Source organism: Cottoperca gobio, chromosome 18, assembly GCF_900634415.1.
Source record: "Cottoperca gobio chromosome 18, fCotGob3.1, whole genome shotgun sequence".
Taxonomy (NCBI): Eukaryota; Metazoa; Chordata; class Actinopteri; order Perciformes; family Bovichtidae; genus Cottoperca; species Cottoperca gobio.
In genome coordinates, this window is record NC_041372.1 from 12,436,336 (window position 1) to 12,453,146 (window position 16,811).

General features: G+C 42.2%; 1 protein-coding gene across 1 annotated transcript in view; it reads left to right on the plus strand.

Moving 5' to 3' along the window:
- arhgef40 (Rho guanine nucleotide exchange factor (GEF) 40) overlaps positions 1–16,811 on the plus strand; it is a 35,327-nt gene that overhangs the window by 2,105 nt on the left and 16,411 nt on the right. The window contains exons 2-14 of the mRNA XM_029454506.1: positions 4,686–4,775; positions 5,437–5,544; positions 8,356–8,641; positions 9,066–10,227; positions 10,471–10,709; positions 10,808–10,996; positions 11,615–11,729; positions 12,379–12,472; positions 12,569–12,655; positions 13,437–13,553; positions 13,773–13,871; positions 14,552–14,703; positions 16,147–16,285. Of these exons, the coding sequence (XP_029310366.1) occupies positions 4,686–4,775; positions 5,437–5,544; positions 8,356–8,641; positions 9,066–10,227; positions 10,471–10,709; positions 10,808–10,996; positions 11,615–11,729; positions 12,379–12,472; positions 12,569–12,655; positions 13,437–13,553; positions 13,773–13,871; positions 14,552–14,703; positions 16,147–16,285 (2,877 nt within the window). The remainder of the gene's footprint in view (positions 1–4,685; positions 4,776–5,436; positions 5,545–8,355; positions 8,642–9,065; positions 10,228–10,470; positions 10,710–10,807; positions 10,997–11,614; positions 11,730–12,378; positions 12,473–12,568; positions 12,656–13,436; positions 13,554–13,772; positions 13,872–14,551; positions 14,704–16,146; positions 16,286–16,811) is intronic.

Genomic DNA, 16,811 nt, shown 5'->3' on the forward strand with positions numbered 1-16,811 from the left:
AGCTAGCAAGCTAACATTTTTCTAAACCTAGCAAAGCCTGAACTAGGTTAACTCAGGAAATATCACACACTAGGAAGACCAATAATGCCAATAAATGTGATAAAACACCATGCTCATTTGTCACAGACGATACACAGACAATGAATTTAGGCCAAATGTTGTGTGAAACCTCATCTGCTGTGAAACTCGTCTTTATTGTGTTCAGCGACAGACTGTAGCACTTAAGTCGTCTAAAACAATCTGTAAAGAATCTCTTTGACCTACTGTAGGTCAGGTTAGATTATACAGCACGGTTTAGGAAAGGAAATCACTCTTAGGCCTCTCATTTTCATCCTCCTTTCCCTTTGTCTGCCTTTTTCTTTTCCTGTGTCCGCTCTTCTTTTCTGCTCCCTCCTTCTCTGTCAGCATCTTTGTCATTTTTGCTCCTAATCATGTCATCTCCTCCAAGCTCCTTTCTGATTTTACTGACTTCCTCTCTTCCTCTGTCTCACATGTAGTGTTTGGGTTTACATCTGGTTTCTATCATGGCTGCTGCTCTTGTTTCCCATCGATCTCTCCCACTGGTCAGCCTCCTCCTCTTTTCTTTTTTCCTTCTTCTGTCTGAACCCTCAGTCGGGCTGTCTGGTTCTCTCAATGTGTCTCAGTCACTCTGTCTCTTTTTCAATCTGTTTCTTAATTCACTCACACTTCAATAAGCTGAAGTGACAAGAAGGACAGTTCAAGAGCTATATATATATATATATATATATTTCAAAACCACTTGAGTCGGTCCACCTTGTCTTCTCAATTGTATTGCCATTTTGTCCGTCCTTTATTTTTAGACCTATCTCATTCTTTTTCTGGGTTTTCCCTCTGTATGGAAGACTACTTCTGCTTTTTCCGCTACAGTCTGCGTACAGGAGAGAAAGGCAGGAAGTCTGACGCAAGAATGACACAAACAGGAGGATACACATTCATTCACACCGTTCAAATTGTCGTCACCGGCACTCCACGTGCAGTATGAACACTCACACACTTTTCCGGTTACCTCTTTGAGTAAGATGTGTGTTTGCAGTTGCAAGATAGAAAGCTGAGGTGAGCCTCATGGGTGATCTGTCAATTAGTAGACAAGAAACAACCCTTTGTCATAGAGCAGCTTGGAGTAAAAGAAAAATAATTCAAGGTCCACTTACTCATTTTTTCCAGTTGTTTTAACTGCATGTTCCCCAGTGGAGGGAGTTTGCTCAGTTGTCATGGAGATAGCTCAGTGGTTATCACACAATCTTAGTACGTGACTTTGGTGATAACTTCTTGGAATTTCCCTACATTTTAATATTTCTATGAATATCATGCATTCTGTGTAAACCATCTACAATATCAATTCATGAGCTTAGAAATTCATGTAAACCGTTTGTGTGGAGAGCAAATGAGGCGGAACACACTGGCCGAAACGCAATCTAGGAAGCCATCGGCTATCGTCTGACAACAATTGAGCTTTTAAAGAATCTCTATAAGATTACAATTCAGTCGTAGACGTCGTCTCTCAATTCCAACTCCATTCTCGCGTCTAAAGTTGGTCGCACCAGAATCCCAGAAATATTGGCCGTTGCCTCCAGAAGCAAAATAGTCGACCGATAACCGATGTATTCCAAGATTGAGAAAAACTTGCATATATATCAAGATGCATCATGGACTGTATATTTGACAAACAATATTGATCTCGACTCTGCATGTAGGTTTAGATGTAATACTTTGCATCGGCACCTTTTTAACAGACAATGCATCGTTATTCGGTAAAACCCAACAATTGGCCTCCAAACAGTACTTTCACTTCTGTACCCAGAATGATGACGTGTTGTCAAAGACATGCACAAGAACAAGTCTATTAACTTGTTGAACAAATCATAATGCTTCCTTGGTCAAAGCTATTCTTAGCGTGCCTAAATTAACCGTCATGTTTCTTGTTAAGCTCCTAACTCAGATCTGTTCTTCATCATCTTTCTTGTTTGGTTTCATTTGGTGATAATATGCGTTTGAGTTCAGCTAATGGTTTCAGGCCTATTTGTACCAACACTTAAGCAATGAATAGTGTTGCATTGAGTTGTGTTCTCTGGTATGAGCCACATATTTGATCCTGAGGGGCTCTATGGAGCCAACTGGGCTCAAATTGCAGCGTTGTTCCCATTCAACTTGCGTCTGTGAGACAGTGTTGTAAGTTCAGAGGCATTGCACACAAATATATTGGCATTTTCATGGTCAGTCTGTTGAAACACAAAGAGCTTTGCCTTTGAGAAAAGGCACCAAAAGACATTAGCGAGTGTCCACTGTCATGTTTTTGTTTGTGCTTTAATATAGTGTTGTGTTAAATTAACTCAAATCTTGCGGGATGCTTTAAAAGAGGGCTTTAGTCTAAGAGGAAGTTCCTGCTGGCTCGCCATGCAATCCCCTGAACCCCCCGCTGTGCTTTTACTATACTCAATATGTTCTATCAGTGAGCCAGAAGGCTGTTTAAACCTCTTTAACAACCATTACACCTATTACAACATGCCCCCTAAAAGACGGTTGTTTACCATAGTCTACGCACTGAGTCATCTCCTGCTGTATAAGTGATGTAATAGTCTTTACAGAGACTTTAACATGGCCGACTGAAAATGGCACTTTTGTTTGAAAATAAGAGAATATCTTTCAATGTAGTGCTTAAATTGAACTTGCTTCAAATGTGGATTGGTGCAGGGAGGTGCTGTTTTCTGCCTTGTTTTAATGTAATGACTCTTAAAAAGAACTTGGAAATTCGTATGACATGCCAAAGATCTGGCAAAGTTTTCACTTTTAGATAAATAACAACCATTACTTGTGTCCTTTTAGTAAGTGCATTTTATGTGTGGCTTCGGAAAGAAGGTTTTGTTTACTCATAAGCCATCGTACTGACATGACCCGAGAGCTGCTCTGCTTCTGGAAAACTGAGCTGCGTTCAGCAACACTTATGTATGTTTTCTCATTAGTTTTTTCTTCAATTTGCCGAATAATTCCCATCTTAAATTCTTTGTAACTATGGAAAACTAAGGCTTCATGAATTTGAGCCCAGTTGTACCACTCCGCTGTTGGTGCCATAAGGCCTGAAGTCAAAGTTGAAAAATGTGCTTTGCAGCCAACAGAGAGGATAGGAATCAGAAGCTAACATGACGACCCTGAGCAACCTCAGCAGAGCAGATCTCCAACTAGAGTCCTACTGTAGATCTGATGCACCAATAGACTCGTTTCTTTGCTTTAACTTATCTTTATGAAGTAAATGTTGATATAATTATAGAATAATGACACCATCTGCGTTTAAATTGGTTCCCAGTAAACCTCGCTTTCACTACGCACTTATGTTTGCCACCTGGTACGACTTCCCGGGAAAATAAAAGCTTGATTTACGGCACAAAAGAAGAGCGCCAACTATTGTGCAACCGAAACAGGAAGAGGATAGCGCTTTTGTTTTCCCTGGTAGCTGTCGCTAGCTATCCCCAGTTATCAAAGAGTATCAATGTCACGCTTCGTTACTATTCCCAGTAGCGTAAATGGCTAAAGTGTTGCCAACTTTCTTCCAATGAAAGTAGCTAGCATTAGCTCAAAAGGTCAATATAAATTGCCGAATGTAAATATAATATATTTGAATTTCTTTCTTGCTTTTGCAAATAAGTCTTGACATTTGTTTCAACCTGAGTTTGAATATCTGATTTGTTGAATTTATTTTGCCAGGGCATTTCAGGCAAAGTTGCACAAGTTGGAAAACTAGAGTACTTTCTTGTCTGTAATACTCATTCTATCCTCCTCTGTGGCTAACCCCAAACCCTCTGTGTACACAAAAACAAACCCCAAAAAATAATTTTCACATTTGAACCTATGTCTTCTTCCATAAACCCCCGCACAACCACCAGCTCATTCCTTCCTGGCCCCTCTTTCGCTAGCCGCTCTTTTCTTTTTCCGTACACTCTGTTCTCCCATTCTGGGATTTCTCCCATGGCTTTCCATCTATCCCCCTGGTTCTTGTATTTATTCAGGACAATATGGCATCTGTTGAAGAGAATCCCAATGTAATTGTTGTCAGATGACGTTCAGAGAGTCGGGATGGAGGTGAAACAAAAAAAAGTTGGGTTAAAAAAAAGAGAGCAGGGAGCAAAGTGAGGAAGAGAAGCAGATGGGAGGTTTGAGAGGAAATGTGAAGGGAGGGTGAGAGAAAGAGAGGCTGGGGGGAAAAAAAAAAGTTGCAGGTTGCCATGCCAACGGTCCATGTAGAAAAATAAACACTATGTGTTGCGTGCTCTGCTCCGTCACCCTCCACCTCACAGGCCGTCCCAGAGTCATGATGTGTGTGTGTGTGTGTGTGTGTGTGTGTGTGTGTGTGTGTGTATTAGGGAGTTATAATGTTGCAGAGCTTTGACTCTTTTGTTCTGGGGGTTCTTACATTTACTGGGCCTTGGAGGAAATGTTTGACACTCCCCAGACCATAAAACAGGAAGTTGAAAGGAGAATGTGTGTGTATATTTGTCTGTCTGTCTGTGTGTGTGTGTGTGTGTATGTGTGTGTGTGTGCGTGCGTGTGCGTGTGTGTGTCTGTCAGCAAAAAGCGAAACAACCCGGCTGTTGAACACAAACACAGACGTTAGAGTTGATTCAGCATCCGGTTATGGATTAACCCTTTCTTATCACCTCTGTCTCTCTCAGGGTTCGGAGGCAATGGAGGATTGTGTGCAGGGGGCGCTCTCATCGCTTTATCCTCCTTTTGAGAGCACGGCACCACCCCTCCTCTCCCAGGTACATCTCACAAGCACACACACAAACCTTTATTCCTTTACAGCAATAAACAGGGGAATATAAATAATGCATATTCAATTAAATGATAAGGCAAAGTTGGAGTATGTTGGGAAGGCGATGTTATGTGTAGATAACGCTGCTTTCCCTGTATATAAACTGCTGCTAGAAGCCAACACAAACAAAATCCAGGCAGCTGGTCAATTATAGACAAACCCTCTTCCTTCCAGCCAGGAGCTTCACATGACTTGTTTCACCAAAAGCCACTATTTCTGCTTTTTAGTCATAATAACCTTTACAGAGCAGTCAGCTGTTATTAGTGATGATTAGTACGTCATTGGTTCTTCATACAATTATTTACCCTTTGTTTATTTTTATCATTTTGTTTTTAAAACTGGCAATCTCTTACAGATGCATTGTAGTTGCCGTGTAGCTTACAATCAAATGTCTTTGTTGCTATGGAACAAGCTGCTTGATGACTTGTTGAAATCATATGGATAAAAGGAAGCCTTTCTGTTTACATGCTTTCTGGGCTGATATTGTGAACATGAAAGGCTTCTCCCAGACATGAATACAGATTTATGTTTTGTACATCTAATCACCAAATGCAATGACTACAACTGCATTTAATTGTGTTTTTGTCCCCTTCTGTATAATCGTTTAGGTCTTTTCAGTGCTGGAGTCGACCTATCAACACGATAGTCTTCGCTACCTCCTGGACTACTTTGTTCCTGCCAAGCACCTCCTGCATAAACTCCAGCAGCACGCCTGCGTGAGTTCCAAATTGCAAACACTGCAGATGAGAACACACACATAGCTGTATAATCAGAAGCAGAATCAACTGTCAAATGCAAAAAAGTATAGTGTGAGTAAACTGTCAACTGTTTTTTTTATGTGTGTGCATTAGCAGAGCTGTTTTTAAGTCTTTTTGGGAAAGCAATCCAAGTTAGTTCTCAACTCAGTGAACACAAGTTTTAAAGTTGAATGCCCGTTTCCTATGTTATCAGCACATTGAATGGCCGTTATCACAGTCTGATGGTTGAGACGGGACAAAGATTAGATGATAACAGCCTTCTGAACCTTCTAGTGGGTGTAGCAGTCCACTTCGGGGTTAAGTCATAAATCTAAGCGCAAATCCAGGTCACAAGTCTTCATATAAGCATTGTTATTGGGATCATGACTGGGAATGTAGCAGGTAAAACCTTGACTTGAATGATTTTGCTCAGATGTGTCGTGTTAACACTCACAGCAGTCGAGTCCAGGTGATTTATTTTTGTGTCAAGTCTTCAGCCTAGTATCACAGCCTTTTGTCATGAAGACACCAGTGCAAAGAAAAGTTCAAGGCTTTTATAATTTGACACATGTGTGACCCTGCACCAGTTACTCACTACACTGTGGAGGGTCGAGTCTGCTCTAAAACTCTAGCTGGCCGCTAAAATTAGGGAAAGTGGCTGGTGAAATCTGAGATTTACCAGCCGCTGTGACCCGCAGACAAAAGAAGTGGTCTTCCTGCCTCGAAAGCTCCACTGAACAGTCAGAGACCAGTGAAATACAGTGACTGAAGCATAAATAAAAGAGTTCAAATAGCAAATGCATGTAAACAGCATGATATCGTATACACTATGCAAATGCATGCAACTTCCACTTTGTGCCCTCACATGCACAAACCAAGACAAACAAATGAGATGCGACATGTACTTAACTCAAAGCTCTGAGGTTTATACTGAACAGAATTCCTTTTATTTTACTTTCCAACACACACACACACAAAGATAAACAACTCACAATGTTAAGCACAAACTTGGAGGCTAAGAACTGTCTCATATTTCCCTTTACAGTTTTCCTAGACTTGCATGCTCACGCACACACACTATGTTTTCATTGTAGCTGAGTAGCTCTGCCTGGGACGGGAGTTAGATTGTGAGTCATGACAATAATTCCTTCCATATGTGAGTGTTACTGCTGTGAGAGAAAGAGAGAGTGAGAAACAGAGAAGCGGTGGGAGTCATAGGAGAGAATGAACATGGCGTTCATTCACCATGCCTGCATGCTTGTGCACGTACATGCGTCTGAAAAAAGAGAAGATGCTGGAGGTTGCATAGCAGACTATAGTAGACTGATTGAGGAATTTTTGTGAAACGGGAGGTGCGGAAGAAGGCGCAAACACAGGGGTACTTTGAGGGAGAAGTAGGAGGGGGGAGGAGGACCACAGGACACAGGGAGTTACAGAATGTGGACTGACTCGAAACAGACTAACTTTTGAAGAGAGGAAAAGTCACACATGCTTTTTAACGCTAACATCCACCCTTACTTTTGCTTCCCCCGAAACTTTGCTACAGCAAGAGAACAGGCAAGACAAGAGACTTAAAGAGAATAAATTGAATAAGGAACAGAGGTAGAAAAGGGAAGATGGAGGAGAGGTCGAGTAAGGAATATAATTTGATCACGTCTCGTGAGTCTGGAGGGCACGGAGGGGGGAGGGAGCAGCCCAGAGTCAGTCGATTAGACGTGACTGGGAACAGCAGAGAGTTTTATACCTCAGACTGCAAGAGAGAGAGAGAGGATATAGATCTGACACAGGATTGATTAAGGTGGGAATAGCATTTAAAAATAAGGTGGGGTTTTTTCTAAACAGATCAGTTGAATGATAGTGCAGGGGATTACACTCGGGGCCTTCTCTCCTTCACCTAAATTCATTCTTGAGTAAATGCCTCGTTGCGGGGCATTCTATATTTAGACCCAGGTTGTTTAGTGTGCTTGATTTAGATTGATTTTCTCAGTCTCACAGAGCTACTTGATGTGTTTTCCACCAATGAAACAGAGCACTGTTTTAACTGTGGCTGGCTGTTGTGAAGAGTTGGTCATCTGCATGTTTCCGTCTGACTCACACCGACTCTCTGCAGCTATCCAGAGTCTTCTCACTATGTAATGCCAGCTAAGCGGTTTTACACTTTAGAAAGCACTGCGTGAGTCACATGTCTGACATTTGTTTGTGGCACTGGCTTTTGGCCAGTTGAGCTAGTGAATAGTGTTGGCTGGTGTGTTATCAGTTCTAGAAATTCGACTCATCTGAATGCCAAACACAACCAACCAAGCAGGCTCCAACTGGCTCATGGGAGCTGTGGTTTGTGAATGGGAGTGCAAGATTGTGCATGGCCATCAAATAGGATTGTTTGTGAGATGAGGGGAATCTAAAGATGAGTGATATAAAGGGCAGAGAATGCACTACACAACCTGGGGAGGTTCAGACAGAAGACTTTTAGATTTAAAAATCAATGTATTGATGTTGTTGATGCCGATATGTTTCACTGCGTTTCACATTGTACTGAGGAAGGACTAAGGTGAATAATAATGATTGAATCTCGCTTGTCATGAGGTCAGCATTGTTTAACTGATATAAGGCAAGACACTCTGAAAGTCCTGCAGAGAACTGTGTGGGTCTTCTCTCCATGCTGCATGAAGTAAAGAGATTTGATACATCCCACAGAATCTGTAATTCTTAAGAGAACTAGCAACTCTCAACATTCTCTCAAGAATTTCTTCGACATACATTAAACATTCTTTTTTCTTCTTCTCATCACAGTCTCAGTACCTGGGCTGCTTGTTCCTTCACTCCGGCTGGCCTCTGTGTTTAGGCGAGAAAGTGGTTGTACAGCTCTCCACCCTGGACTGGAGGATACTGCGCAGTAATGACTTCTACCTGCAGGTGGTGCCCTTCTCTACGCGCTGCCCCCGGCTGGCCCTAAAATGTCTGGCCCCTGGGGGGCGCACCGTTCAGGAAGTCTTGGTACCCGAGTCACAGCACCCCCTTGTGTTCACCACTGAGTGGCTGCACAGCGTCAACAAAGAGCGAGGCCACAAAAGAGAAGGTCAGGAAAGGATTAACTATACTCCATTCTTTCATTTTGTTTCTGACATTACATTCCTACTAATATTTGGTATTTCAGGGTAAGAGTCAGGAAAATGTCTGTTTGTAATCAGGTTTTTAGGTGTAAATGATTAACACTTTGTAGCAGTAAGTAATGACTTTGAAGAAGACTATACTTAACACAGGGGTGTGAAACAGATGGCTAGAAGAGTCAAGTTTATGACCAATGGAAGTCATGCTGAAGGGCAACAACTTAGGGGAGAGATATATGGGTGTCAGCAGGTGGTGAGAACACGGTAAAGAAAATAAATGGTAAAGAAAGGCAGCAAGCCCTAACCTATGTTGGTTCCCTTTTCTGCCTACTGTATACCCTCTATAAACAAATGAACATGACACAAACTTAGTCCTCTCTCATCCTTGCACAGTTGGAGGAGGACTTGACACCTGCCTGGTCAGTACATGTGATGGTGTAGTTCGACTTCCGTGGAAGGAGGTTGTCTACCCAAAATTCATCCACGACCCATCTGAGGAGCTGGGCCTGATGTCTAACCACGAGGGTCCCACATCCAAACGCCTGCCCAGTGAGGGGGGCAGCAGCCTCGGGGGCTGGGGGGGCTCATCCTCAGGAGAACTGGACTCCTGGTCCTGGGATGAGGAGGAAGATGATGGTTTACCACCAGACAGCTTGGACTCTGAACCTGCGCATCCCAGGCGAAGGCGCAGCGAAGATGGACTCGGGCGAACAGCGAGGCACCCTCAGTTGGACGGGGACTATGTGGAGCTATTGGAGCCCAGACTGGGTCCTGATGGAGGGGTTGACACAAGGCAGAGATACCTGGAGATGCATGGAATTTCTAAGACCAAGACATTGCCTCTGTGCAGGAGAAGTAAAGCCATCAAACTCAGGAAAGGGAGAGCTTGGGGATATGGGAGACTGGAAGGGTCAGGAAGCTTTCGAGCTGTCCTTGGTGCCAAAAGAGACCTAGTTACCCCAAAAGGTGACATTTTACCACCTCGGCCTCCAGCAGGAGTTACTGAACCTGGCAGAGGGAGGCGGTCTTACTCCTCTTCTGTCCATGACTCTGATGAAGGAGATAAAACAAGCAGAGACTCTGAGGGCCTGGAAAGCAACCGGCTTTATTTCAATGGCCTGTTCAAAGAGAGGAGGCCAGGTGTGGGAAAGGAAAGAGATAGCAACAGCCTCACACAGCTGTGCAGAAATAGCCACAGAGGTAAAGACTCCGAGAGCGGCGAAAGTGTTGTCGCAAACGAAATCCATGACTTGACGAATCACAAAGTCGGGCATGTTATAGAGGGCCACTCAGATCATGGATCTCATTCAGACTCTGTTTTCGAGGATACAGATAAACCGCTGAGCGCAGACAGTGATGCCACAACCCCAACATCAGACGCACCGGAGAGATCGTTCACTGGAGTTTTAGAAAGTGGAGAAATTACCAACAGTGGAACCAAAATGAAGAATTCGTGCAACCCAAAGGGGATAGAGGAAAGGGATGATGCAAAGACGGAGGACAGAGTTTGTGCGAGAGGAAAGGAAGTTAAAACTGCAGGATTCAGAGCGCCAAGGTACATATGTATTTCTTATTGGCACTCCTTCTCATTTTCCAACTTCCTGATGAAAGTACAGATCAGTAACACTTTGGTGCAAACTGCGCACAACTGTTGTTCGAGACACATATACGTAGGCCTGAAACCAACAAAAGACACATTCTAAAGGAGTTTATGTCCACACAAAGTAATTTCTACAGTGATATAAATTATTAACTGTCTGTTGTACCTCATTAATACCTTCCTGTGCTTTGTCTTTAGGAGGAAAAGGAAGGGAAAGGGGGCCAAAGGGAGGGCTAGGTCTGGGGGTCGTGCACACCAGAAGGGATCAAAACTGCAGGGTAAAGCTGCTCAACCAAGTCCTACAAACTGCTCTGCTTTGACAAAACTGCCAATCACACAGGAGAACCAATCAGAGCAAAGAAAACTGGCGGAGGAACCTGACGGAGTGCTATCTTCAACTAATGAGGAGACAGAGGACACAAGGAAAAGCAGTGCAGGTCTGAAGAAAAATTAAAGTTAATGAATGAGCATTAGATGATAAAAGTCCTAAAATACACCATAGAATATATTCTATAACTTTTATATCCCTCAACAGAGAAAGAAGCCAAATCTTTGCCTGTCTGCAACGGCCAATCAGGCACATCCTTACTTAACCACTCTAATGAGGAGGCAGCATCAGGAGAGACATGTCCTGACCAACTAATTGGTGTAACATGCAAAGAGCCTCCCCTGCTCAGGGAACTGGACACAGAGCTTCTCCAGTCAGGGAAGCTAAAGTTGACAGGCAAGTTTATTTCAGGCCTGTATTTTTGCTATGCTAGTTAGCATTCAGCTCAACTCAACTTGGACAGACAGTTTGTCTTTTAGATGTGGGATTTAGTTGTTGTTGTTGTTGTTGTTGTTGTTGTTATGCAGTACAAATAGGTCTTTACCCCAAACCGTCCAATTAACACACATAAATCCACTTAAACCTCTAAAAAAAGACGCACTTTAAAAATTCAGAGTTTTGCCTCATAATCATCACGTCTGGAAGCTTTCTCCAGTATTAAAAGTAATCCAGTAGTTTTTTTTAAATGTATGTTTACATTGCAAACAGGAGCTACTGATAGCTCATTTGGCACAAGCTTTCATGGTGTAAACTGTAAATACACACTAAAAAAACAGAGTTCAAGGTGTAGCCCACAACTAACAACCTAACTTCAAGGCAACATTTGACCTCTTGCTTGCATCCCTCAAAGCATTATGGGAACTGTAACTCCAAAGCTTTAAACATGATTTTACCAAATAGAAGTGGATGACACTGACAAGCTTACAGTATATATAACACACTGATAAACCAGTGTAGCAGAGTGATTGTTTGGCCTCCTCTGTCAGTGCTTAACATGATGCAAACTGACCACAGGTACAGTGGACAGGTTGGGACGTGCACTGGTTGTCACGGACACAGATGCATCAGAGGAGAGCCTCTCTGAGGAGGAGATGGCCCGGGTCCTGGCCTGCTACCACAGAATCACTCGGTAAGGCTGCGTTCTTCTTACTCCAGCACTTTCACAGTCCATCTTTACACCTTAAATGTTGTCCTGTTATCTCACATGCAACCTCTGCTTTCACACTCTTAAAGAAACATGCACTTATATATCATAAAATCTACGAATTGCTTGTATTCAGATGTTTATATTTGGGGTTGTGTCACTTGTTTCTTGTTACGCCCCTCTTTTACAAACCTGTTCAGCCAAAAGTGCTTCATGATTATGCTTGACTTGCTTGTTGCTGACTTGGCTGAGTGCAGCAAAAGGTGGGGCTAAGAAAACACAGCATGTGGCAGGAAGCCGAGAAAACCATAACAAACTGATTCAAAGACAATTCAACATACATCTTTCATCTCGTCGGCTTACCTGGCACAGTCACCACTCCTCTGTTGCTCACAGCAAGTCTGAACAAAAGTTCCTTAGCAGGTTTAGGAAGAAATTATATGAAGTTTATTGTTTGTTAAGTATAGATGACCCACTAATTGTCCCATAAAAAGTACTATAATTGGTTTGAATCCTCTGATGTCGTGTGAAAAGTATACATCACTTTATTTTTGACATTGCGGGTGTCTCATTAAAATTAAACTCTGCTCCTGTTTAAACTCTACATCCACCTCTCTCCATCCATCCTCATCAGGCCTGCAGCCAAAGAAAAGGGTCTCACAGTGTTAATGGACAGCAGACGCTCTCCACCCTCCACCCTCTGCCTCTCCGCTCTTAAATTGTTCCAGGTGAGACAAAATAAAAAAAGTTGTTTAGCCAAATGTGCTAAATGTTTACTGGTGTTGCTCTAATTTGTCAACACATGTGCTTTTTGTGTGTTCCAGGTGTTGGTTCCTGGCGGCCTTGGATCTGTTCTGGTTTTGGTGGAAGAGCAGCAGGAGTCTCTTTCTCATAATGTGGAAGGAGCAGAGGTGACCTCATACAAATCACATGTTTACAATTTATCAGCCAGCCAACACACGGCATAAGCGTCGTTCCTTTCCTTCTGGTTCGACTAAGCATTAAAAACGCAGGTAGAACACCCACAAGGAAAAAAAAACGATGAAGTTTGTGTGAAAACCTCAGCAAAATGAACAGCGGAGATAACTGCTTATATATGAAACGCTAAAGAGCAAAACACATTTCATACACCATGCTTTGTTTCTCTCCCTTGCTCAGATGTGATGCAAGTCAGATGCTGTTAGCTGGATTCACATTTTGAATCTGAATGAACTTTATTTCCATACATTTGGCACATGTAGATTTTGCAATTACCTCTTATTTTAGCGGTATTTCAGCTCATTGCTTTGCATTGATCCGCAGAGATCTTTCTTACACACACTCGTGAGCTTTTTCTCTTCCCATGTGGTTTGTATTTAAACTTGGCAGCGCTAACTTGTATAATAAAAGGGCCAAAAGAAAACTGCATGTTAAAGGGAAATCCCACCCAATAGATGTTAATTAAGACTAAAGCAGTTGGAGCTGCACTGCGCGTTCCGATCACTTTTGTTGTTTGGTAGTAATTATATTTATTCCTGCTGATGAATTAACAAATTGAGATGATGTAATGGGAGAAAAAAAAAAGAGTCTTTGTAACCGTGGCATATTACCTGCTTTGTTGACTCTATAATACATTTGTATACTAAAGCTCTTGGATAAGAGTTTATATGCTCAAGGCTACAGCATGAGCTCATGCCCTTCTGTTCTGTCTAGATCCACATGGTGCGAGGAACAGGGGTCCTTCAGCAATATGTTGACAAGCAGCAGCTGCCCACAGAGACGGACGGAGACTTCGCCCACTGTCACTCAGACTGGCTGGCCTTCAGACTGGTGAGAATCTGATGCTTTTTACCGCTTATTTCTTCTCCGGGTGTGGAGGATAAATAGAGGAAAGGATGACTGAGAATTATCTTACGGGCTCTTAATGGCTTATACCCCCCCCCCCCCCCCCAGAAAACATTTTCAAGGAATGAATAACTAACCTAATCTTTGATGCAATAAGTAAAATCTCTAAAATCACTGATTCCACTTTTACTTTTCCACCTTCAGAGCCTGGAGAGTCTGACGGAGCGCTGTGAGAGCGCCCTCACACTCCTCAGTGAAGCGCTGCAGTCTATGGACACTGAGCCAATGCCAAACGACATCAAGGTACAGCAGTCCATCTTGACCTTTAACCCTTACTGCGTCCGTGTATCAGTGTTTACTGTCAGACAGCAGTACAAATATCTCTGTGTGTAGTTTGCAGGGTTGGTTAGCAAATTATGAAATCCGATTACAAAAAATAAATTCATTTAATTCGTCCGGATTACATTAGAACAAAGGTGCAATTAGATTATAGTTACATTGTCAAGGATTACATTTTTGATAACGTCTATAAACTATGAAACCTTTTTGATAACTTGACCGTTTCTAAATGTTCTACTGTATACACAAGTAAGTTATTCCTCAGGTTGCCAGTTTTGTTAATGGTGATTAACTTTTGATGATTTGTGGATAATGGAGTCTGTATTCCTTTTTAATTACATTGAAAATGGAAGATGAACATTTAGATTTTTGCTTCTCTTGCTTTACAAGATTACGGCATCTAAGATGTTTTGAGGTATATTGTATTTTGAGGAGTATAAGGGGCAATATTATCAATGTTTTATTGTTTAAGTTATCCAAAAGTATTCAGATTAGATCAGATTTTTGTTGTAATCCAATGAATTATGTTAGTAATTATAAAAATGTCCATGTAATTTGTAATCGTAATAGAAGTAATCTGACCGAAACCTGGCAGTTTGGAGATTGTCCACAGAAACATTATTGAGCACATTGTTCTTCTTCAGGCTGTTCCTCTCAGCATCGACAAACACACACAGCTCATGGCGAGCGTCCTGGCCGACCAACGCCTAACTGAACCGCAGAAAAGGGGCGGGGCCTGGCTCGCAGGACTGACCAATAGTGCAACTGGACTGGCGCAGAAGTCCCCAGACTGCAGGTACCAAAGGCCTCATTTTCATATTGTAATTTCCCCTTCTTCACAAAGAGGACCAAACATAAGAGAGCCACGAACTGCACACAAAGTCAAGAAACCAGAAAACATTCTAGGAAATCTTACAAAAAGGTTTTTACACTTGGCTGAGGTAGAAAATTTGGTATCGATAAACACGACAAAGTGCAATAATTATGATGTACAGGAAGTATGCGACTTCAACGTCCACTGAAGGTTCTGTTCTGCTAAAAAGACGTAAATATCTGCAGATTAAAATATTCTTCTTATCGACTCCACACAGATGTGATGTAACCGTTCTCACATAAATACATGAAACATACAGAAATGTCATATTTCCATCCAGTTTTCTACATTTCTCTTTTAATTGCGTCATCTTGTTGCGCCCTCTTCTTCTGCAATATTTTATGACCGGACAAATAGTGCCACCTACAGCATTCCTTGGCGAACAACTCCCGATAGTCGCATAACTGTAGTGGATGGAGTCAATCATTCAATCGCATTGTGTTTTGCCAATTTCCTCAAAATTCGGTAAAGATTTGCGACACTTTTGGATGGAAACCTGACTACAGAAGCTTAGTTACTATAAAACCTTACATGTTTTACAATACTAAAAATGACCGCAATGTATCTTTAAAGACGTGAAATAAATGATATAATAATATTCAGTGAAGTGTTATATGGAAAGACAGATTTAGATCTACACTCATTATTTACAGTAGCAACGTGTGCATCTGCATATACCTCTTGTTATGATGCTAATGAGACTGTATACTGCTGGAATATACATTAGACAGGCCTATTGAAGTAGGACTATTTTAAATACAAAGACGTCATGACAAATCCAAAAGTTCTAATTGGGCGAATACTGAGACACGCAGAAACCACCTAATACAAGCGGCTCAGTCCCGAGGGGCAGAGAAGTCATCTGCAAGTCCTTTGCCTTCCCGATTCTTCTGTGTGATTGAGGAATTTTTTTGTTGTCAAGATGAGATATAGGTTAAAAATACTCCTCATTGTGAAAACAAAGTTGTTTGTTTTCAGCCAAAAAATGAAAACCAGACGGAAAAGGAAAGGAATGTGAACTTAACATCAAATGGAGGACAGAGCGATGCGGCTTGTTTGTTTGTGCCCGACTACAGTTTAAAGATGATCTAAAGACTGCTGTATTTGTAGCTGTTTGTCTCATCCAGTAATGAGTTTTGGCTCAGCCTGCACAAGAATGAGGCCAAATACAAGTATAGGCTGATTTGATTCCTTTTATGCCTGACAGTTGGTCTGCAAGGCTTTTTGTTTTTCACAATTTCATAATTTCTACCAGCCAAAAAGTGTGAATCTTGGCCACGAAAATTAAGATCTCACTGCCATTGGAATTTCTTGCTCCTATTCATGAGTGATTGCCTGGTAATATTTTACTTTCGTTCCAATCAGGGCGGCTCTTGCTGCAACCTCTAAACTCTACGACAGCGTGGATGATGCCCTCCACCGGCTCGTCCAAATGTCCAACCAGAGAGGACGCGACCTTGAAGCTCTGGGACGACTAGTGGGGCTGGTGGACAAACTGGAAAAGGTGTGTGAAGGAGGGAGAGTGTGGTTTTATTCACATTTCACAAAAGCCTAGCAGACTGCTTGCTGCCATCTCTTGCCTCTCCTGAATCTCATGAACAAACCTACTGTATACACTAGCCATTGCAGGACAGTAGAAGAAAGACTCAGTAACTGCTTGTCTAGTTTCTCACAAAAACCATAGACAGGCTGTTCAGTTATTGGTTGCCATTGTCATCCACTATTTTTCATCCACACATTTCGAAGCTAACCTTAGTGCGATTTGATTGCAGTGAGAACATAATCCGACCCAATTGCAAGTGTTTTTTCTCTTTGCTCGTTGATTTCCGTGTTTACATATCCCACCGCCAAATAAGAAAGACTTCTGCGAGTACATTTCCAGAAAAAGTATCAATTCACTCTGATTGGGACTAGCCAACGTGACTTGTTAAAAAGCGCCCTTAAGCAACTTTTCAGTTCTGAAGTATTTCCCTCGTCCCTCTCTTTGTCCCCATGTACAGTAAAGGCCTTGTGTCCTCCTCTCACTCCTC